At 27.3% G+C, this 24,966-nt stretch overlaps 1 protein-coding gene and 1 long non-coding RNA gene across 2 annotated transcripts; both read left to right on the plus strand.

Moving 5' to 3' along the window:
* The first annotated feature begins 20,361 nt into the window (after positions 1 to 20,361).
* Positions 20,362 to 20,831, plus strand: LOC126554898 (uncharacterized). The gene is made up of 3 exons (XR_007606747.1): positions 20,362 to 20,470; positions 20,549 to 20,701; positions 20,769 to 20,831. It is a non-coding gene; the product is annotated as an uncharacterized LOC126554898 (long non-coding RNA).
* A 60-nt stretch (positions 20,832 to 20,891) lies between these two features.
* Positions 20,892 to 22,289, plus strand: LOC126554894 (uncharacterized). Its single transcript, XM_050209894.1, has 5 exons — positions 20,892 to 20,984; positions 21,091 to 21,147; positions 21,585 to 21,829; positions 21,893 to 22,070; positions 22,132 to 22,289. The coding sequence occupies exons 1-5, from the start codon at positions 20,954 to 20,956 to the stop codon at positions 22,287 to 22,289; spliced, it is 669 nt and encodes a 222-aa protein (XP_050065851.1). The 5' UTR covers positions 20,892 to 20,953.
* The last annotated feature ends 2,677 nt before the right edge of the window (positions 22,290 to 24,966 follow it).

A 24,966-nucleotide genomic window follows, 5' to 3' on the forward strand; every position in this document is an offset into this window, starting at 1 on the left:
GTAACATAAAGTGAATTTAATTATAAACATTAATACATAGTAATGTGAATAAATTTTAATAATACTTTGTCTCCTGAAAAAATTATGATGTTATTTTAACTAGGTAATTTTTTTATTATTGTATGATTTTAAGATTTTTTTATTATTATAAATAATATAAATATTTTCAAAATAAACTGTTAATATTTTTTGTATTTAAATTGTGTATTAGGAGAGCTGATACGAGTCCTAGAAATAATTCCCGTGTTTGCAGCTGTCATTTTATTGATGGTAACAATGCCAAAGGACCTTCAATTTTCAGCTGGAATAAGGACAAATTATTTAAATTTGAATCCCCGGAAAAAAGAAAAAGACGTCGTACTCATGATGTAGTATTGGATAATTTGGATGTAAGATATTTAATTCACTTTTAATGTATTTCATATTAAAATATGCCGTACATAATTACTATTACGTAATAACATTGATTATATATAAGTATTATTTGTTGAGAGTCAATGGGTTTAAGAAGATTTATCATTTAAATATTTTAATTTTAAACTTAATTTATTTTCAATTAAAAAGTAAATATATTTTAACAGAAAAATGAAGTCAGTTCTTTTTACTAAAATTTATCACTTTTTTAAAATATAAGTCCTGGTGTAGCATTATAATTAATTTGAAGTTAAACATTATTAGTATTTCTTATTGTGTATCTATTTTCTTTTTTTTAGATTAATATTATTGTACCAGAACAAACACAAATTGATCTTGATGATATGAATGAAAAAATAACATCAAATATTAATACAAATATTTCTAGTACCAGATCAAATCTAAATTTGGATATCTAAATGTTTCAAAAGTCCAAAATGACTCAGAAAATTATCTTTTGAAGATGGAGATTGAGAAGTTGACTAATGAGATATAATTAATAAAATCACAGCCTTTTTCATTTTGTGTCACAGAAAATACAGACAATTTAATAACTTATTACACAGGAATGCCAAATAAATCAGTCATTGACTTGTTGTTTGGTATTTTTAAAAGCTTACAAATAAATTATTTTTTGGGATGGAATGTAGAAAGAATAAATAGAAATTATCAAAATCTAAATGACTCTTATGAAACTTCGTCTTAATATTGATTTCATAGATTTAGGTGTTAGATTTGGATGTAGTCGTAAAAGTGTCACAAATACGAGCATAGTGTTAACTTGGATTCATATATTCCACACTATCCTATTTAAAACATTCATGAATAATGTACCCAGTCAACAAAAATATAAGGCATGCCTACCTACTGTTTTTAATAATTTTTTGAACTGTTGAATGATGCTGGATTGTACCGAAATATTTACAGCAATACCTGGCAAAATGGATTTACAAAAACTCACTTATAGTAATTACAAGCACAGGAATACTTTAAAAGGCCTTATTGGAGTAGCACCTAATGGTGTATTAACATTCTGTTCTTCTCTTTATCCTGGATCAACTTCAGATAAAGAAATAGTCAAACATTGTGGAGTCTTAGATGTTTTTCTCATATTGGCAAATAAGGGATTTCTTATTAGTAATATATTACCAGATGGAGTTTCGGTAAACATTCCTCCATTTTTAGGAGCTCCCCAGTTTACTCCAAATCAAGTAACTAAAACATTAACTATTGCCAGAGCAAAGGTTCATGTGGAACGTGCCATCAATCGTATTAAAGGATTCTGTATTTTAGAATTTATCCCTCCAAAATTATTGCCATATGCATCAAAAATATTTCAGGTGTGTGGTGCTCTGTCAAATTTTCAGTATCCTCTAATTAAAGAAGTTGAAATATTTCATTTACAACCGAAAGAGGATTAAAATTGTTGTTGCGCTACCTATTAATTATATAAATCAAAATAATCATGTAGACAGATGTTATTTTCAACATAAATAAAATATTCTTTTTATTATAACAATAAATTAAATAAATATCTTAAATCTTTATTGTAAGGAGATGTATTACTTTTACTGTAACAATACTTATAATTATAGAAAATTGAGTATCTTTCTCATAATATTATGTAATAAAAAAAAAAATTGTTCTTGACTAGTTTCTTGATTTAGTAATATAATAAAAATAATAATATAAGTTTGGACATGTTATGAAAAAATAAAGTTATTTGTTTAGAAAAGGAATAAATTGATCAAAATAAAACTTTATAATTTTATTGATATTTTCATTCCAAGCAAGATATTTTTGAATTTCTACAATAACTAAATCTTTAAGTGTCCAAATAACAAGGTTACAAACCGTTCTGTTCAAAATATGAAGTTGTCCTTGAATTTGAGCATAATAGTCATGTTGAAAATTAATACCAATATTACCACATTCGTCATAAAATATTATAGAAGAATAATCATTTTTTAATCCAGTCTCAATAAAATCATTTCTAAATTTATATGGACACTTTACTTCAATAATTGAATCATCATCAACTAACCATCTAGCGATGCACCAATTTTTTCCACATTGGTGTAACCATACCCAGTTGGTGAGACTTCTTTTCCTGTAAATTTCTCAACTCTAGAAGGCCATGTTTTTTATGTTATTTTCCCCATTGGATTTATTTTCCCAATCTAATTTATAAGTGCCTACTAACCGTTTAAAAAGTGATGGTGGATATTTATTATGGTTAATAGCACATAATATAGGACCAAAATTACTGGCTGTAATTCTATACCTTCTTTTCACTAACCATAATGAATTTTAATCTTAACCAACAGTGTTTTAAGCCAATTTTACTATATCATCATTATAGAAACTTTTTCCAATAAATATTGCTGTTTATCAGAACATTTTTCAAACTCTTCTGATCTCAAGATGTCTTCTAATTCAACCAAAGGCACTGATGAAGGTTCAGGAGATAATATTCACGTTAAACCAACTACGCAGTGAAGATTAGTTAATTCAGAATACACATCAGATTTCAAAGTATTATCATCATTAATTTTAATAGGACAATAATCTACTTTATCTAGTGGTACTGGATATAGTTCATCAATTGTTTTAGTAGAAACTATAGGAGGAGGAATCTTTTTTGACCAACTGCATCCTATAAGTAAATTGGTTTCTATAATTTCAATTATTCATTTCAGTACTACAGTATCAAAAAAAAAAAAAACAAATAATTACTTGTACTTGTTACAGAAGTATTCTTATAAGCATAAATCAATAATGTCACCATATGATGACAGCGCACTTTACCTCTAGCGCAATTACAATGAGCTTGAGTTATGTCACCAATATCAGAGAAAAAAATCTGAATAAAAACGAATGGTTTAATGAGAATTTTAGAATTTAGTAAGAAGTTTTTACTAGAGATCCTATATAATAAATTTAATAACAATAATCATATTATGTATAATAATACGGGGCTCGTGAGTTCATGCATTTGCAAATCAATTTTGCTAAGTTGTATTAAATGATAGGTAACATGGAAATCCATTTAAAGGTACTGTGGTTGAGTATGTGAAATTTTATTTTGCATATTTTTGCATATTCAGAGGTATTATAACTATTTGGCATATTTATGCATTTTTCTGTTTTATTTTGCATATTAAGAGTATTTTTACCAACATTTTGATCAAAATGCAATAATTAATATTTTTGCACAGTATAAAACATATGGGAGTTTTCACAACATACAATTATTAAAAATAAATTGTTTTGATATTTATTTTATTAAATTATTGATAGATACTTTTAATTTATTTTTGGAATTACATTAATTAAACAAATAAAATATAATTTTTACTAATATGAATAGACATTTTTTGTTATTCCAAAATTTATGTATAAAATTTTTATTTTTTAGATTTTTATTACATATAAAGGCATATTTCAATGCATATTTTTCCAGATTTTAATGCATAAGTGTATACGTATCTAGGCATTTTTCAGAACATGAACACACGAGCCCTGATAATATATATTATAATATAGGCTTTCTAGTTTTGGCAATGTAAACCGAAAAAGGTATATTATAATATACACAAAACATTGGGCCTAGCAACATAGTTCAATTGTAACCTTGATTCACAAATAATCAAACAGAAATTATACTTTGTAACCAATCCAAACTGAGTTTGATCAAAAATGAAATTTTGGTTTTATTTTAGTTTTATTTTTCAGTTTTTGTATGGAAAATTTGATACGCGATTTGTGATCTTTGGGTCTGGTTTGACACCTTTATCTGTGATAATGTGTCCCAAGTTGCAAACCTCTTTTCTTAAGAATTCGCATTTAGACGGTTTTAATTTCAAATTATATTTTTGGAATCTATAAAAAACTTTTTTTAATTGTTTTAAATGATCTTCTAATGATGTTCCAATTACGATGACATCATCTAAGTAAACAAAGCATTTATACCGTTGAGACCAGCGAGTACTTGATTCATAAGTCTTTGGAATGTAGCTGGTGCTCCCTTCAAACCAAAACACATTCTTTGGAATTCAAAATGACCTTGATTCGTGCTAAATCCGGTTTTTTCGAACTAACATCGGTCAAATAAAATTCTTACATAGTTATATAATGTAATGGTTTTCATATATAGATAAATGCAAATAAAAAATTGAGGACTGCATACTCGGAAGATAAGAGTGTATTGGGAAAATGGTTAATAATAAAGTGACCAGATAATAATTTTATAAAAGCGGGACAAGTTTTCAAAAGGAACCAGAGACTAAAATTAGATAAAAAAAAAAAAAAAACATAATTTTATAGTTAAATAATAAATAATAATATAATATATTAAAATAAGTAATAACAAAAAAAAAAAAAAAGATAAATACTATGCTATTATCATACAGATAATCATATGTTATTAATTATAATATACACAAGTAATATTAAAAATAATATAATAATAATAATAATAATATATTTTATTATTTATGAGAATAGTATTTATCATTTGATGTAATAGCTTTGAGCAATATAGGAGATTTTTTCAAAAAATTATAAAATTCTGAACAATTCATATCTACATTTGTATTGGTAACTAAAATTGCTTTAAGAGTTTCTATTTTAAACTGTGACTTTTCATTTGTTCATATTTTATTCATTTGGCTAAATACTCTCTTGGTTGATGCATTTAGACATAAAATATATTGAATTAAACTTGACATTAAATCATGAGGAATCTGATTTTCTTTAAAATTTAAAAATACTTCAACCCATCTATTTGAAGTATCATATTTTCCATCGTTTCATTTCAATATTATGCCCTTCTTAATTAAAAATTCTACAGTTTCTTCAATTTGAGACCAAGTTGGAACATTTTTTAATGTAACCCATGATATAAATTTAAGTTCTTCAAATTGCACAGTCCATAATCCTAAATATTCATTACATGTATGATAAAATTATTTTATATATTTCTCAAACGAAGCTTGATTTAACTCTGTATTTTTTAATAATGTCTTTACCGATATAGGAATAAAAACATGTTCATATTCCTGTTACAAATTAATTTTCAGTTCATTTAATTCTTGGGAAACTTCTATAGCAGAAATTTTAGTACCTTCTATTTTTAAGACTGTTTGGTGAAATATGTATGATTGAGAATGAACAAAATGTAACCATGCTTCAGAAGATGGATTATTAAAAAAATCTTTTAATAAAAAACTGGACATTTTGCTTGACTTAGAAAATAAGACTTTAAACCTGGATACATATGAAGAATTCTCTCAATATTAACGCTAGCCACCTTTGCTATAGCCTAATAACTGTTTATATTCAATATTTACAAACTCATAAAAGTCCTTCAGGGTATCCACATGAACAGTATAAATATAAAAATAAGAATATATTTTTACAGCTATGCTTTCAATATCAATAGGTAAGCAATCGACTGCAGTCTTGATAGTATTATGGACAATATGTGCAGCACAACCAATTCCAATCAATTCACGTCCCAACTCTGTTTGTAGCTTATGAAAAATATTATTTGTTCCTTCTCGAGCAGATCCTCCAAAATTGCAATTAGTGTTATCACCGCAAAATGCTATAAGTTTATTTTTTAAATTAATTATGGTAAGAATAGATATCAACTATTTAACAATAGTATTAGATGTTTCTCCAGGCTCAGATTCAAGCTCAAGCAGTTTAACTAATACTCCAATATATGGGTCAAAATAACGTACAAGCACTGGAAAAATTTTTTGCCACCATGATTTGAAGCATCTATTAGCATTGTAAAGCAGTTAATTTGTTTTAAATTTTCAAGAAGCTGGTTTAAAAAATAAGGAGTCTTATTAGTTATAATAGCCGAACTTTTAGTTCTCGCACAGTGAAATTTTGGTTCAAAGCATTGTTTTATTAGCGTTGACGTGCAATCCATAGAACGAAAACTATGATTTTCATCGATAGTATGAATAGCCCATACACCTTAAACTGCAGCTACTTCTAAATCTTTAGATGAAGGCACTGTATTTTAAAAAAAAAATTAGACCTTCTATAGATAATGAGTATAATATGCGTGTATGTGTGTAATTTGCGAAATTTGCGTTGGACGTCAGATATTTTTTTGCTAATTCCTCATTAAATACACATGAACGTTTAACTTTGCCCATTTTAAAAATAAACAAATAAATAATAAACTACTACTTAAGCATTAACATTTAACAGAATTATTAATAATAGAAATATAGAAAATAGATACATATTGCATAATAATTATGAACATTTTAGATTGATGCAATTTTAAAAATGAAACGACGTTATCTCGTTATCAGTTATTACCACTTGGTCTTCATTTCTGAAACCGCGGTTATAGTCGATTTGATTCTGATCAAAACCAATGTTTTGTGATAACAAGCACAGTTGTCACTTAACCCAATACCTATAATATAATAATATTATAGGTATATATATATATTGTTATATATATATATGTCCAAAATAATCTCATATTATGATCTGACGGAACATAAATTAAACAACATACTCGCCATAATAAGTGAAAAATTTTCCCTGAAAATAAGAGTCAATTAACTATTACTTGAAATCGGGACAAAAGCGGGACGAAAAGTATAAGTCGATACAGTTTACTGTCCCGCTTTTATCATAATATTTAGCGGGGCACCTTCTTGAAAATCGGTACTGTCTCGCCAAAATCGGGACGTCTGGTCACATTAGTTAAGAATGTTTTTTGGTCTACCATTTCTGCCTTATCAAATAGTCGAAGACGGTTTTATTGAACTAGTAAGTGATTGTCCGGATGAAGATGGACTAAAATTTTCAGACTATGTATTAAATAATAATATACAACTAAATTGCATATTTCCAACTAATATATGGGCTGAAGAACCTTCAATAAATAAAAGGTATTATATTTTTATAAATTATAAAATAATACGATTATTATTGATAATTTATTTAATTTATTTTAATGACAGAACAACAAATGGTCCAGAGAGTTTCAATAGAACTTTTAACGCTCAATTTTATAACGCACATCCACCAATATACTTTGTCATTGAAGCATTGAAAGAAATGCAGGCTGAAACCAATACAAAAATATCCACTATAAAAAAAATATATCCAAAGCTATTCCAACTAAAGATATCCAAAAAATTAACCATGTAATAAAACTATACGACCAATTTAAAATAGATGGTAATATATTAAATTTTTTATCGGGAACCGGTTATCGATATCAAGGTTTTAATTTATAATTTGTATTTAGTATTTTTATTGTATTTTACGGCGTATTGAATTTATTATATTATTTAAACTAAGACTACGACAAATTTAAAATATATATGGTATAGATGGTAATATTGTATTAATTTTTTTTTTATCAGGGACTACAGTTACCGATATATCAAGGTTTAGTATTTATAATCTATAATTTGTATTTTTATTGTACTTTACGGTGTATTGAATTTATTATATATTAATTAAGTATTTAAACTAAGACAAATTAAAAATAGATGGTAATATTGTATTAATTTTTTTTTTTTTTTTTTTTGTTAAGTGTATTTTACGACTTATTGAATTTTATTATACTTAAAATAAGAATATACGACCAATTTAAAATAATATAAATTAATAAATACATTTTCTTAATTAAATTAATTAAGTAGTATCTACATGTTGGCAACGTTGCACTAATTTTCAAACGCAATCGTAATGTTTTTAAGGTCCAGGTAAAGAAATCATACGCAATCGTACAAACGTACGCAATCGTTCTACTAAAAGGGACAATCGTACGCAATCGTATATCACCGTTTCCGAGGATTTAATACACCTATAGGCATAACGCTCCAAATTTAAAATTGAATAATATGACCAATAACCATTATATAACAGTATTACATTAACGATATTATTACTTACCGGTACTTTTTGCTAAAAAAATTATTCTTTTTTTGATTTTTATCGTTGGTACATTTAATTAATAAATCTTCCCAATCGGAAATTTATGACTTACGCCGACAATCACAAAGGGCGCCACAGTTGGCTGGCCCTTACGGGTACAGTACTGGCCATAATTTTATCAAGTACTACACCAGTACTGAAAAACTAGTACTGGTAACCAGTGTGCAGCCAGTGTTGACACAATACTGGCATACTACGGGCACTAAATGAATTTCGAGCGTGGGCCAGCCAGTGTAAGTTATAGTTGTTCCAACGTTGGCGGAGTACTGGCATATTACGATCTATGTTTCAATTGCGATAAAGGGCCATCCAGTGTTTGTCGTAGTTGTGCCAACGTTGGCGATACACGGGCAAGTTTCCCCTCCTCCTTTTTTTGAGTTAAGTATTTGTCGGCCGGGTTTTAACTTAGGAGGATCGTTTCTTTACCAAAAATGTTGGTTTAAACCCATCTAAAACGTACTCCTGGAGTCGAGGGTCCTCGGACCCCCTCCCCTGGTGTATTTTGGAAGACGTTTAGTTTTTGTACGACGTTTGGGTAGTTTGGTATTCGGTGATCAAATTCAGCGTCTTGTGTCGAGACCATAGGAGCCGTTTTCCCTCGTCTTTTGGGGCTTCAAAATAGTTCAAAATGTATGTTATAATTTTTTTTTGACATTGAAACTTAGATTTAGAGTGCGGTGAGCCATTAAGTAGTCGGATGTTATAGTGGATTTTGCGCTGGATCGATAGGTACCAATATCGAGGTTATCCGACTTTTTATTCGGATGTTATGATTTTTCGTGTGTTTTTTAATTAGAAAATTACATAATTACGTGGTTTTTTTAATATTGGGTTTTCATTCGATCACTACGAAAATCGAGATTGGTATATTTTGGCGTACGATGATTTAAAAAGGATCTACGGTTGAAGTGCGTACGACTATTATTTCACCCGTAATCGGAGTTACAAAAAGTTAAAAAAACGCATTACCTACGTGATTTTTCGTTAACCATACGTTTCCTTGTATAGTATACGTCCGTTTAACGTTTTAAGTAAAAATTATTTTGAACTTTTTTTGGTATAAGAAGCCGTGTAGCTCATTATTTATTAATGTATATCGATAGGTATATCAGAATAAAATATTAAAAACAAAAACTATATAAATAGGTATATAAAATTAGGTCAATTCGCTCTATAATAGTCTAATATAATATTTAAGCTAACAACATAAAACTGAAACGGCTTGACATAATTATGATAACATAATATTGTTATGTACTATGTAGCCACAATAACATTTTACTCTAAATTTTGTAACATAATAATATATAATTATTTTGGATGTCTGATATATAGGTTATAGGTATACCTATACAATGAGTTATGTTATTGTTATACTGTTATGTGGATACGAATTACAATACGATTGGTAGGTATTATTAGGATATATAGCCTTATATTGGACTAATTATTCATACTTCTCCGGTAAGTATTATTTATATTATTAAGTGTTGACTTTTGATATTATTTAAAGTCAAAATCGATGTCGGAAAAATGAATGCACATACTATAACTTGCAAATTATGTTGCCATATTGGTTAAATTGTGCACATAATATTATATTATATTATACTGTAGTGACTGTTTATTTAAATATTTTTGTGTGTATACTGCAAAATCTGAAAAATACACCTATTTCATCAAAACCAATCAATTTACAACTGCATTAAAGTCAAGTGAAGTAAATTTTTTTTCAAATTTTGGTAAGTGTAGATATTATTGTTATTCATAATAAATTATTCTAAAATCAATGGTTGTATTATAAATTATAAGCATTATATTACTCGTTAAAAGTTGTATGATTTGTATTTTGTATTTTGTATTTAATTATATATATTATTATATTATATAATATATATATATATACTATTATAATAAATATTTTTACAGTAATGATATATTATTATCGTATAGCTGGTAAACAAACATCATTTTGTTATTTTATTACGATTTATCAGTTGGGAAAACCGTATAACGGCTATACCCGCAAACAACGAGTCATTAGTCATTGTGAACGACCGCCGCCGCTCCATTATATCGCACACCATGATAAAGTAAATAGGTATGACAGCTATAGGACGAGTTATGAGATATTTGGCGCAGGAAGCCATATTGCTTTTCTCCGCTTCTTATCAGTAAACAGATTTGGTCATTATCTTATCTGATAAAATTTGTATACCCGATACCAAATTCAAATTTCAAACTTAAAAATTGACATTTATAATTTTATACATTTATATAATTGTTAATACATGTTCTTTACACTTTACTGTACACACAAAAGTATCAGTGAAGAATTCAATATGCCTCTATGTATATTTGATGGCTGTCTTAGTGGTAGTAGGAGTAAAAATATAATAAAGATCCTTCTATTCATCTACATAGTTTCCCGAAGGACGAAAAACTATGTGAAAAATGGACTTTGCAAATAACAAAGGGCACTAACATAAAAAAATTAACTGTAGAACGGGTAATATGTATTACTTTATTAATATATAGAATTTCATAGGATATTAGTATATTTACAATTACTACCAAAAATATTATCAAAATATTTTCAGCCGTTGTATGTACTAAGCACTTTTCTAAAAGTGATATTATTGAGAAAACAGATATTCAAAAAGCTGCAGGTTATTCACCAGAACGAGCTAGAAGACTTAAAGCTAATGCAATACCTTTAAGGTAAGTATAATATACTAACTAATCAACATTTAATTTTTGGTGTATTTTTTTATAGCATACGTGGTTCGCCGTATTTATCTACTACTCCAACCAATTATGCAAACAATAATGTTACTAAAGTAACCACACCTAGTGGTACATTTATAGTCACCAATGAAGTTGCAAATAACAGGTAATATTGTTAGTATAATGTAAATGATTATAATTATCTTTTTTTAATAGCTCGCCTCAAGTTAATTCAGGGATAAATTGTCGTCGTAATTTATTCCCTATTTCAAATGAGTCTTTCTCTAATAATGATTTTATACAGCTTCCTAGCTCAATTACTGAGGAATTTAATATGGAAAAAGAATATAGTAAAAAGTAAAATCTTAAAATTAATAATAGATTTGTGTACATTTAATTTTATTGGATATATGTTTGCATGCCATTATTATTTATTATAATTGCTTTAGTTTAATTTAATGTTAACGAGACTAAAGAATCAAATAATTGGATACAACTACTCAACCAGGAGAATATTGGTTTTTAGTTCATGTGGGATTGCATATAAATAGTTTATATAACTAATTAAAAATGTACTCTTGTACAAAGAACTTTTTTTTATACATCTACTATCTACATAATTAAATATACAACGTAGTGGCTTTAGAGATAATCTAACTATGTGTTAAATGTTCATGTTTATGTATGTTGTTGCTTATTGTTACTGGAAAATAAATTATATTATTATTATTAAAAATGTTTGTTGATTTTTAAAATTTTTACCCATGTATAGATTAAAAGATGAAATTGTGCTTTTGAAAAATAAAAATGATACTTTACTTTTAAAAAAATGAAAAGTTATGGAAATTAGTAATTAGTTTAAAGGGATATTGTAATAAAGAAGAAGAAAGATTTATTATCCGTTTTTCAAAAACATTAAAAGACATATTTAGTCCAACACAAATAGAAATGCTACTAATCCTAAAAAAAAAGTTTTTAAATGGACATCTGATGACATTTCTTCTGCTATTTCCATTAGGAGCATTTCCCCAAAAGCATATAGATTTTTACGAGACGAGAAAAAATTTCCTTTACCCGGTTTGTAATGTATACTAATTTTTTGACCATATTTAATAAAATATATAATCATTTTAACTTATAACTAGGATTATCAACACTTAGAATGTCAGCAGCAAAATTTTTAGTTGAACCTGGTATACTTTCTAGTGTAATTATTTAATAATGAAAGCAAAAGGTATTTATTAATCATCAAAAATATTTAAAAGACGTTAACGTCAATAATATTTTTTTTTATTTTAAATATAAGGAGATACAATGAGTTTTAATGAAAAGCTTACAATAATTTCATTTGACGAAACTTACATTTCAAAGAGAATTTGTTATGATAAAAAAAATGAACAAATGTTGGGTCACACACATGTGTACAAACTGTTGTTGTCCGAGGTAATAATGTATACTCTAGACTAATGTACAAAGATCTACATATCTTAATATTGATAAATGTATTAATAGGACTTATTGCATCTTGGAAACAACCCGTTTATTATAATTATGACACGCCAATGACAAAAGATATTTTATACACCATCATAATCAGCTTACATTCTGTAGGTTACCATGTTATAGCTATCGTTAGTGATATGGGTCCATCAAATGTAGGACTATGGCATAACTTAGGTATATCAATAGGGAAAACATCATTTGAACACCCTATTACTAAAAGCAACATATATGCTTTTGCTGATGCGCCTCATTTGCTGAAATTGGCCAGAAATCATTTTCTTGATAAGTGAGTAGATATGAAATGAAATCAAAATAATTTATTATACCTATTGAAATAAATAAAAAAATTATATTTTAGAGGATTTGTCTTACCAAATGGTAAGTATATTGGCAAGAATATAATGTATGAGCTATTAAAGTTAACAGTGATAAAGACTATAGATTTGCTTACAAACTATCAGAGAGACATTTATCTGTAGAAGGTACAGCAAGGATGAATGTTAAATTAGCAGCGCATGTATTCTCAAATAGTGTGGCCAAAGCTATAAGCTATTTAGGAAATAAAGGAATAATCAACAATTATAATTGGAAAGAGGTAAATTTATTCTGATAATTACATATTGTTAGATGTTAAAATAATCATACTTATGCATATTTTGAATAATTCAACACTAGCAATAGTAAAACATAAAGAAAAATGTTCAATCAACATGTAATTGGAATGTTGTTATTTTTTTAGGCCTCAGATGTAATTAAATTAATTAATGATTGGTTTGACTTGCTAAACACACAGCAGAAGTATGACAACATACAGCTAGTTATGGTTTAGATGAAGATAACCAAAACAAGTTGCTCGATAGAATGAATGATTTCATAATTAATATGCGAGTACATTCCAAAAAAAACGTTATTACCATTCCAAAAAGGTAAACACTAAATTAAAAATATGTAAATTTATTAATTATGTACAAGCATTATTTTTTAAAACAAAAATTAATTAATAAAATAGGTGTTATCATAACAAATAAGTCATTAAAAGGATTACTTGATGATATGAAGAGTTATAAAATAGATTATATAATGACTAGAAAAGTCAATCAAGACATTATTGAAAACCTTTTTAGTTTTTTAAAAGGAATGTGTGGTTCATCTTATAACAATATTACAGCTTTACAATTCAAATATTGGTACGTAATTATTAAATACACTAAACATAATAATATTAAATACACTAAACATAATAGGAGTTACATTAATAATTAATTACATCAATGTAGCCTTAGATGGTACATACTAGGGAAACACTGTAAAACAGTATTTACAGTAAATAGAAATACTACCAATGGTTGGAAGATAATTGGTTACTGGAGAAGAATGTCTTACTAGACAACTAATTCATATTTTAGAAAATGACTGTTCCAAAACTGAACTGGCTGAATTAGAAAATCAAAGTGGACGATCAGTTGTAGACATTGACAAAATCAATATGAATATATTAGATGAATTTGAATTAGAAGTATATTATTATTTTAATAAACAATTTATAATTAAAATACCTACAATAATATTAAATTACAGATGGAAGAAACTAAACAATTCGATGAAATTGAAAGTGAAAGTGTTGAGTATGTAATAGGGTATGTAGCACATAGATTCCTTCATAAATACCCATTCTTGAAGAGTGATGAAGAAAGTTCCAAAGATTCATGGATCCAACATTTGTCTATGGGTAATCTTACGGTACCATCAAGAACATTGGTTAATGCTGCTCATACAATGGAGTCTTTATTCAAAGATCTTCATGGCAATGGTCTATCAAAACATCCAAATATTATAAAAAATATTGTCAAAAAGCTTAATGAAAAATTTCATGATTTACCAACAGATGTTCTTGGCTGTTTGGTTCGAACACGAACATTTATTCGTATGAATAAATTAAACAATGAGCTTTTAAACGACCGCAAAACAACAAAAACAAAAAATAATACAAAAATACAAAAATTTATAAAATAACACACAAATGTAAAAAAAAACGTATGATTTAAATAAAATTAATGTTTGTACTTTGTTAGTTGTCTGTTTGTTTATGAATCATGATAAATTGATAGTATTACTGTATTGATAAGCGTTTGGAGAAAAGCAATATGGCCGACTTGCGCAAACCCAAATTGCTGGCATACCTATTTACTTTATCATGTCGCACACTATCACATGGTTTCTATAAACAGTCTTATGTGTGAGACGTGAGTGACAACTGACAGACGACAGTGCCAAACCAATGTGACCATGTTACTTGAAAGTTAAAAGTTAAAACTGTGAAAGTGTGACTATTTTAAGTATTAACTACTTACATACCTACTTCAATCGAATTTAATTATTATTTTTTGTTTATAATTGCATCTCTTAGACGTTTTCGGTAAGTACCTACTTATTGTTTTTATTAAAAATATTATACGTAGTAGTAGTATTAGTAGTAATGCTTAAAAGATAATCTCGTGGTAAATACTAAATACATTTGGCTAAGTAGGTAGTTAATTAGAGACTAACCGGGGAGACAATTTAAATAGGTATTCAATATTGTTTGAGCAAAATATAGGATATATATATAATATATGATAAAATTGGTATTAGCTAACCGTACATAATTTATTAATTATTTAATATTGCTTAGGTAGGTATTGCAACAAATTAAATTATAGGTGGGTAGGTACTTATATTATAAACCCATAAATGTATTATAATTTATAATATTATACAATTACCTATAAGTTCTATAGTTAGGTATTTTAATATTTGTAATTTATTCCTAACCACAAGGTAGTATTATGGGTTCAATTATTTTTTATTATATATACCTATTAATGAAATCTATGATGTCTACTTTTTTTCATAAGTCCTGTGATGGACTACAGAGGTTTTAGTCAAATCTTAAATAGTTTAAATGATAGAAATCTATAGTTTTAGATGTGGATAAATTTAAATTAACAAATATGTAGTTCATTATTATAATACTATTTCATTTCATTCTTTGACATTATCAAAATCTATAGTTCACAAACCTGTACAATTATTAATAAAGTGAAAAGAATTTGATACTTAGGAGTAATAGATATTTGATATTAATTTAAGCTGAAATTGATATTTAACGACTTATTAGGGAAGCTTCGCTTCATAACTTACAAGTTACTCTAAGTTATATTGTTATTTATTATATTGTACAAAAATATACAATGAGAAAAATAATTACTATGCACTTTATCAATCTAATTTTCAATATAGTATATTAGTATGGGTTGGTCTTCGTGATAACTAAATGCACTAATAATTAACCAAAATAACATTGTTAGAATTTGTTTAAATAAATGTACCTAATGTTAGAGGATCTATAAATCAAAACAATAGGGAATTTATTTACTACAGGGTACTTATACTAAAAAAAAGTTATTATGCATTTATTTAAAAATGTTAAATTAGACAATCACTATATAAACTTATGCAATAAAAGAGAATTAAGAAATATTATGATTTTCCTGTTAACTATCCCAATTAATCTTTTGATCAGTCTTATTATTATTATTTGAGACTAATATTTTTTAATTCTATTTTAATTGTGATTGTGATTGTGATGAAATAAAAGAACTATCAAGTATAAAACACCTAGGATTGATCTATGACAATAATTTAAATTGGAAATACCATATTGAGCATTTAACTAAACTAGTGAGAACATTTTTTAATATTTTTAAAACACTCAGACTATTCTTAGATACTAAAGTATTAAGAATAGTTTATTATTCATTAGTAAATTCAATAATTTCTTATGGCATAAGGATATGGGGTAGTACTCTGGTAGTACCTTCAAAACTAATCTTACTCTACATAATACTACTGTAAATTTCTTAATTAAATATATCTTAAAAAAAAAACCATACCTAACCCCAACTAACGAGATATACACAATATTCAATGTTAATAATATTGAATAACTGCATAGAAATCATTTACTTTTATTACTTTACACATATAAGCATCTTATTAGAAAACCAACACATAATTTTGGTACCAGATTAAAAGAAAAGTCTAATGTAAATACTCCTATATGCAAGAAACTTTTTGGTACGATGTCACCTTTAAATACTGATATAAATTTACTCCGTAGTAAAAATATTAATATTGATTCGTTCTAAACTTTTATTACATTTTAAATGTACATTAAACATTTAGATTAACTAGTTAAAATATTAGTTCATAATTTCAATTTATATTATTCATTGTATCTATTTTATATTACATACTATTATTATAAAGACTCACCCAACCTAAAACAAGTTTATCCTCATAGGATGGGTCAGAAAAAATATTATATTTAAAATTTAAATTGTATCTTGTGTTTCTGAAATAAAGTTATTAATATTAATATAATATATTAAGATTATATTAAGCTCATACATTTTGCTTAAGCATATTACATTTGGTGAGTAACTTTCATAATTTCTCATAACTATTATACCTAGGTACTATCTAATAACATTAAAAAAAAAACAACAAATTTCATAAACATGATAATACTCAGTTGAAAATTGTTAAAAAATTAAAAATTAAATGATGTCTTAGGTATATAGTATGCATGTGATAGGTTTAGTATAATTATTAACCTTGTTATTAATCAAACATTTGAAAATAACTAAGTATCTACCTTAACCATTTTAATATTTTTAACAATTGGGTAATACCTACCAAACGAATAATAATAAAAAAAATATTTTCATCAATTTTGTTATATTTTTCTTCCAAGTTATGAATAATACCTATTTAATATTGAAATAGGTCTTAGCAAAAATAGAAATTGTTGTTTGAAAATGTATGTAAATAATTAGAATTTTTTTTTTTAAATTTTTATTGGATGGTTGCAGCTGTTATAGGTCGTAGGTATGCAATAAATAACTGTGCTTCATAAATCAGGTAAAAATTATATTCATTAGCTAGCTAAGAAGAATAAGAAAATGTCTACATATAATAGAGTAAAAAAACATCGTCAATTGAAACGTTCCGCTGTTGAAGAATCAGTAGTATCAAGTAATGAATCAGACATTGTTGAACCATATCCAAATATGCCAATAGAAAATCCAGATTCGTCGACATGTGTATTTTTTAAAGACGATGTTGATGATCACTTGACCGATTCCTCTTTTGAGAATACTAACCAATCACCAAATTATGACGAATGTCCTATGTCTTCTCTGTCATTAGAAGAATCATCTAACTCAGATGAAGCCTCTTGTCAAGGAGGTGACAGTCAAAATATCAATGCTACAGTCACTACTTTCCGTGACAGATTGCAAGGTTGGGCTGTGAAGTTTAGAAATAACCTTACAGTTGAAGCAATAGATGGATTATTAGAGGTGTTACGGACTGATCATTTTTATAGTTTACCAAAATCATCAGTTGGTTTATTAAAAACAAAATCAAATGAAAACATTAAGATTATGATTAGTTCAAAGAACACTAACTGCTCTTATGTGTACTTTGGTGTTGAAGAAAGTTTGAAAGAAATAATAACTGATGAATATCTAGATGACAGTATACGTTTATTGTTTAACGTGGATGGTTTGCCATTGTTTAATAATTCAAATGAACAGTTCTGGCCTATTTTGGGTCTTATCATACATAGTGAATACGAATCAAAACCATTCATTGTATCTGTTTACAGTGGTGATGCTAAACCAAAAAGTGTAAATGAGTTTTTTGAAGATTTTGTTGAGGAAATTAAAATTTTAGTTCAGAATGGAGTGACGATTGAAAATCGTATATTCAAAGTAGACATTATTGGATTTACGTGTGATACACCTGCAAGATCGTTTCTTAAGCAGTGTAAAGGTCATGGAGGCTTTTATGCTTGCGAGCGGTGTGAAATTAAAGGCAAGACTAAAAACAAAAGAAGAGTATATCCCAGTGTAAATTCTAAACGACGCACTAAAAAAAGTTTTATTAAACAACGACAAGCTGAACACCATCTGGGAGAAAGATCACCTTTATTAAGTATACCACACTTTGACCCTGTCAAATCAGTATTCTTAGATTCGATGCATTTGCTATACTTGGGAGTAATGAAATGGATATTACATAAACTGCTCGGGACAAAAAGAGTTGATCGTAGATGCAAAATTTCTCGTCCAAAAAAAATTCTTTTAAATTCTACCTTAAAAATATTTACTAAATTTGTGCCTAAAGAGTTTCAAAGAAAAAAGTTTGAATTAGATGCGCTTAGTAACTGGAAGGCAACACAGTTTCGTTTCTTTTTGCATTACTGTGGTGCTTTGGTGCTACGTAAATGCCTTTCTAAAAATATGTATCATCATTTTCTACTATTAGTAGTTGCGTGTAGAATACTTTGTGATCCTGAACTATGCACTACCAAAGTCAACTATGCAAGAGAATTATTGAAGAAGTTTTTTGAGCTTCTTCCTTCGTGTTATGGAACAGATTCACAAGTGATGAATAATCACAACCTAATTCACTTGGCAGACGATGTGGAACACTCAAAAATTAATTTATCTGAAATTTCAGCATTTCCGTTTGAAAATTGTCTCGGTAAAATCAAACGACAGATTGTTGGAAAAAATAATCCTTTGGCTCAGTTGATAAGAAGAATGTCTGAACAGAAAATGTGTCCACTAACAGCTAAGAAGAATGCTATACAAAAAAAAATTATCTTACTGTTAACCCTGACATTTTACATACAAATAAGAACAATGTTAAAAGTGTTATTTTAAATGGAGTTAAATTAAATAATTGTAGACCTAATAATGTTGTTTTACTCAAGTCAGGTGAAATTTTTAATATATTTAGAATAAAAAAAAAACGGGAAAGTATTTGTTTGTATGGGTTTACATTCAGTACGATCTCAGATGTTTTCAAATATCCATGTAATTCATCAGAAGTTGGGATTATGAAATTGGGTAAATTATCAAGAAGGAAAAAAATTATTCCTTTAGAAAATGTACACAAAAAATGTGTCTTTTTTGAAAATGGCCATAGCAGTTTTGTAGTTACTTTTCTTCATAGTTCATAAACATTACTTTTACAACAATTATTTTTGTTACTTGCTATAAATTACTACTTATTCTATTAAAAATTTGTGTTAAGTCAATAATGTTTTACAATATATATTAATACCTTATATTGTTAAATATTTGTTTATTTTTTTGTTCTTTAATTAAATTTTTGTATTATATAAATGTTAAATTTACGTTTTCAGTTTTATAATTTTTAATTGATCTGACAAATTGTCAAAAAATTATTAAAAATATGGATTATAAGGAAGATGTAACACATTTCATAATTAAATTTATGGAAAACAACAAATATAGCAAAGCAAATATTGACCTAGTACCAATATCGTGGACCTATTATGTGGAAGGCAAATTGTATTGCAAATATCCGACAAAAAAAGATTACCATAAAATAGATAAAATGAGCAAAGTTTCATCTATTTATGGGCCTTTGTGGAAAGGTTATGAAGTGAATGTGATTAAAGAAGTTCGTGAGTATTAAATTTTGATTTTAATTTTAGATTCTGAACGGAGTTGTATCAATGTATAATATAAGCACATATTTTCTCATTAATAGTTTTATCTCCAATATGGTATTTTAGGAAATTACGATCAGGGTCTTAGAAGAATGAACAGGGCATTCTCAGACACATTAGTTAACAGCAGCAATGTCGATGATCAATATAGCAGTCAAGAAGAAGACGACCCTATTAATCTAAGTGGAGTTGAGCTAAAAAATTATCTAAAAGATATACCTCCTTTTAATGCTGCAGAAGAAAAAATAAATGGTAATTGGCCTTCATGTATAAACATAAATAAAGAATAATTGTACTGAATTTATACTTCAAAACCCATGTCTAAAATAGATAACGGTAGTGTGCAGTCTGGGATGTCAACATCATTCGATTCATTTTCAAAAAAAACCAAGCAAAAAAAACCTAAGAACAAGTCCTTGAGTAGCATTGCTTTTTCTAGTAAAAATGACGATGCCATAGTTGTAGAGGACAGTGATATAAATGGTAATTAATTTTATTTATAATATAATAACCTAATGAATTTATAGTTAAATTATTATATTTAAAATAGATGATGATGTGCAGTCTGAGATGTCAACATCATCCGATTCATTTTCAATGACTTCCAAGCAAAATATGTGCGATTTCTTTGGATATCAATATTTCTGAATTTATGTCTATCTAACAGATAATGATAGTAAGATACAGTTCAATCTTGCTCAGTCATCTCAAAAGTCTAAAACCAAAAAAAAATCTATGCCAATTACCAAACCAAATCACAATAAACGTAAGATTTTTAACTTAAAATGTTTCAACATAACAAAACTATCACCTTATATCATTTTTTTACAGTTATAATTATAATTTTGTTTATAATGTTTTTAAAAATGTAGCTTTAAACATTAAAAAGAAGAAACAGTGCCCAACATGTGGTTGTACATGTGCAACAGGTATATTTTCAGTCAAGTTCTTAAGGCATTCTTATAAAAAAGATATTAAATATTCTTAGTTTCAACTATGGATATTCTAAGACTTTCCTAAAAAGTATACGATAACTGCTACATGTATTTTAAAATTCTATCATGCTTAAATAGTTTAAATAAAAATTAGAATGATATTACATACAGTGCTTGAATTAGGTCAAAGTACCTCATATTTTTTAAAATATGTTAGCATACTACTTTTAATTATATTTTAAATAATAAGATTAAGTATCATTGCATGCGTATGGTCATTATTTTTTCACTTTAATATCTCTTCAATTTTTTACAATACCAAGCACATTATAATATTACTTTATAAGTATACTTTTTAGTGATTATTTACAAAAAAAAATTATTTGTTATGCCACTTACCAATTTCACCTAATGTATTTTTTTTAAATTAGGTATGCCACCTTCAGAAACTTATGTTTCAAGAGCAAATTTAGAATCAGTCAAAAGAAGCTTAGAATATAAAATCACAGAAGAGGCCAAACATACAAGGCACTTATTTGCATCCCACAATAATATAGGAGATATTAACAAAATCATGCTAGAAGAAAACTTAGATGACATGCCCAAATTAAACTTAGAAGATTTCCAACAATTCGATAATGAATTAAAAACTAATTTGGAGTTAGTTAAAAAGCTGGTAAAATTATTACTAAAACTGCACAGTTTTATTTGATTTGTAAATCTATTTTTTATTTTTTAGAAATGTTTTATGTTGATCTCCATTAAAAGTGGAGATAAATTATCTGAAAGTTTAAAAGCAGTTATTCCGAGAATAATTTCGAAGGAAGTACAATTATTATATAGTGCTTTTGGAAGAGAAACAAATAGAAGCAAGAAATTGAACTTTTCTGGGACACAATCATACAAATATTTATTAGGTATACAATATTGTTCATATTTTGTATTTCATTTTTTCAATTGATTTATTTTTAATTTCAGAAACCATTACTACCAAAGACTCTAATTTAAAACTAAAGGATATTTCCAGACAACTAAGCCGTTGGTTTTCGGGTGCTAAGGATCGTGAAGGTGGGAAGAAAGATAGGATTTTTAAGAAAATGAAACACAGCCTTAGTAGAGAAGATAAAAGTGATTAAAATATATTAATTGTATTTTAAAAAGGTGTTGTTTAATAAAGATTATGAAAAAACAAAATTGAATTATACTTTATAAATTATTTATATCCTAGAAACACTAAAGATTGATCTCTAAGAACATTTTATTTTTTGAACTAGGCATAAACATGCTAAGTTATATACTAATTTGGAAATTGTATTCAACTTTTTTATAGTTACCTACTTACCTACTATATATTCTACCCATTTTATAACATATTTTTTTATATTTATACATACATAGGAATAGATATTAATATATTTATCATTGTTACATTGCATGTTGACACAATACATAAACTGACAATTATAGATCACCAAAAATATATTATAATATATTTATATAAGTTGTATTATTAAGGGCATGCCAGCACAGAACCAGCAATGGTAGACCAGTCACCAGTACAGAATATCTTGGTACTGTACCAGTAATATTACTTGTTCTGCACCAATAATGTTATTCAGTACTGGTCTAAATCTGCCTGCCAGTAATATCCCAGCATTAGCCAGTACTGGCACAATGATTTACCAGTTGCTAGTCAGTACTATTCCGGTACTAAAAGTCAGTACTGAATATTGTTATCATCCCAGACATATGCCAGTACTGCTAGCCAGTAATATGCCAGCATTAACCAGTACTGGCGCAAAGATTCGCCAGTTGCTAGTCAGTACTATTCCGGTACTAAATGTCGGTACTGGTCCAGCACTGAAAGTCAGTACTGATATTCAGTACTGAATACCGTTATCATCCCAGACATACACCAGCACTGGGCCGACACTGACTGCCAGTAATGTGCCAGTATTAGTCAGTAGTGGCGCAATGTTGCGCCCGTTGTCGATTTCCGATTGGGATTGATCCATTATTATTTTTTTTTTTTTGAAGCCCCACTTCAAATTTTCGTTTAGACATTATTGTATTATAGCGTATTATTTAATAAATTAAAACACAATACTAGTAAAAAGTAAAAACTAAAAAACCACAGTCACTGTAGGAAAAACAAAACGAAAAAATAATTACACTTATTAAAATGAACAATCGGTTTACACCATAGAGTATAGAGTAAGAATAAATCGATTAAACGAGTATTATCTTACTTATTGTAACGTGCCACGTATGAGCAACCGTACTGAAGTAAATTTGAAATAATGTGAACGCAGTTGAAATATTTTCTAAGTGTTTTTTATTAGAAAAATATTCTAAGTCCAAATAATTAATTTAATTAAACTGTGAAAAATATTCTAAGTCCAGGAGACATAAATATTGAACTGAGTGACGTGAAGGTGCTCGCTTTAACTCTGATGGATCACGTCTGAAATGTGCCTATTCAGGACCCCCTTGTATATTATCCAGAGACTCCCGCGGTACCACCAGGTTCCTGATGGTCATCTGTACATTGTGGTAATTACGTATCCTCAACATGTCACCAGATAGCAATCATAAAGTTATTATTTTCTAGCGGGTAGAAAACATACGGGTGTTGATACTTTTGATTAGTTTTTACCTTTCATTTTAGGTCCCAAATTGTTGGTCTATACTCGATTATTACTTGCTTGGCTGCTTGACTGCTGTAATTATAGGGATGTTTGTTATGCCCCTAGTGTTATGGTTATTGTTGGCTACAGTATGTAGTAATTTATATATTATATATAATATAAGTATCAGAGCACGTTGCACCTCCCCACAAAAAAAAGGTTTATGTCTCAAAGACAGAAATTTGACAGAATCTTTCAAAGTTTAGTACAAAATAGTTAAGTTACAAATTATTACAATATTATAGTGTTTACAATGTTCGATTACAAGTTATTGAAGTAAGACATACATTACAATTATCTGTATGCTTTTACATTTAAAATATTTTTATTATATAATATGATGTATATGTTTTACATATAGTTTTGATTAAAATAAAATTGTAATATAATGATTAAATATTTATATTAAACATTTTTATTAGGTTTTGGTTATAATATATTCAATGATTAAATATGTTTGTTAGTTTTCTTATAATTTATAATTGTGATTTCAATAAAATATAGTGTTAGTAAATAGTATAATATAATGATTATAGTGCGTTTAATAATTCCAATAAAATATGTGGTTAGCATAATATTTTGCTTATTATAATATGTTATTAATATAAAATCTATAAAGTTCCACAAGTTTTACAATGATGTATGTTTTTTTTTTTTTGTGTCTGTACAGCATAACTAGTCGAAATAATGCTTCAATTTCAAACTTCAGGGGTGGTTTCCGATGGAAAAGTGAATATCATTGGTGCATTATAGAGGTAAAAAGTAAACATTTTCCAACAGTTTTCAAAAAAATCGAGAAAAACAAAAAAAAAAATGACGGAAAAACGGGAATTTTTTACGCAAAACCAGTTTTCAACCGAATCGATTTTTTTATATAGTTGTAATTCAAAAACTAATCACTGTAAATACTTGCAATTTTTACCAAATGTTCATGTTAGTGTTATCTGTATACAGATAAATTTTAAAAATTGTTGACTTTTTTGAGTTATTTATAGACCACTGAAATTTTAGGTTTTTATTCGAATTTTGTTTTTGAAGTGTCGGTAAAAAAATTTTGGATGATCAAAAAAACTTAGAAATGTAATACAAGGTTCCTTATGAGTTGTTCTTATTGTAGCTAAAAAAA

Source organism: Aphis gossypii, unplaced genomic scaffold (assembly GCF_020184175.1).
Source record: "Aphis gossypii isolate Hap1 unplaced genomic scaffold, ASM2018417v2 Contig00637, whole genome shotgun sequence".
Classification (NCBI taxonomy): Eukaryota; Metazoa; Arthropoda; class Insecta; order Hemiptera; family Aphididae; genus Aphis; species Aphis gossypii.

Coding starts and splice junctions, on each gene's coding strand:
- LOC126554894 (XM_050209894.1), top strand. CDS start 20,954: ATGCCAATTACCAAACCAAATCACAATAAAC. Junction 21,148..21,584: donor TGGTTGTACATGTGCAACAG/GTATATTTTCAG, acceptor TTTTTAAATTAG/GTATGCCACCTTCAGAAACT. Junction 21,830..21,892: donor TGGAGTTAGTTAAAAAGCTG/GTAAAATTATTA, acceptor TTTATTTTTTAG/AAATGTTTTATGTTGATCTC.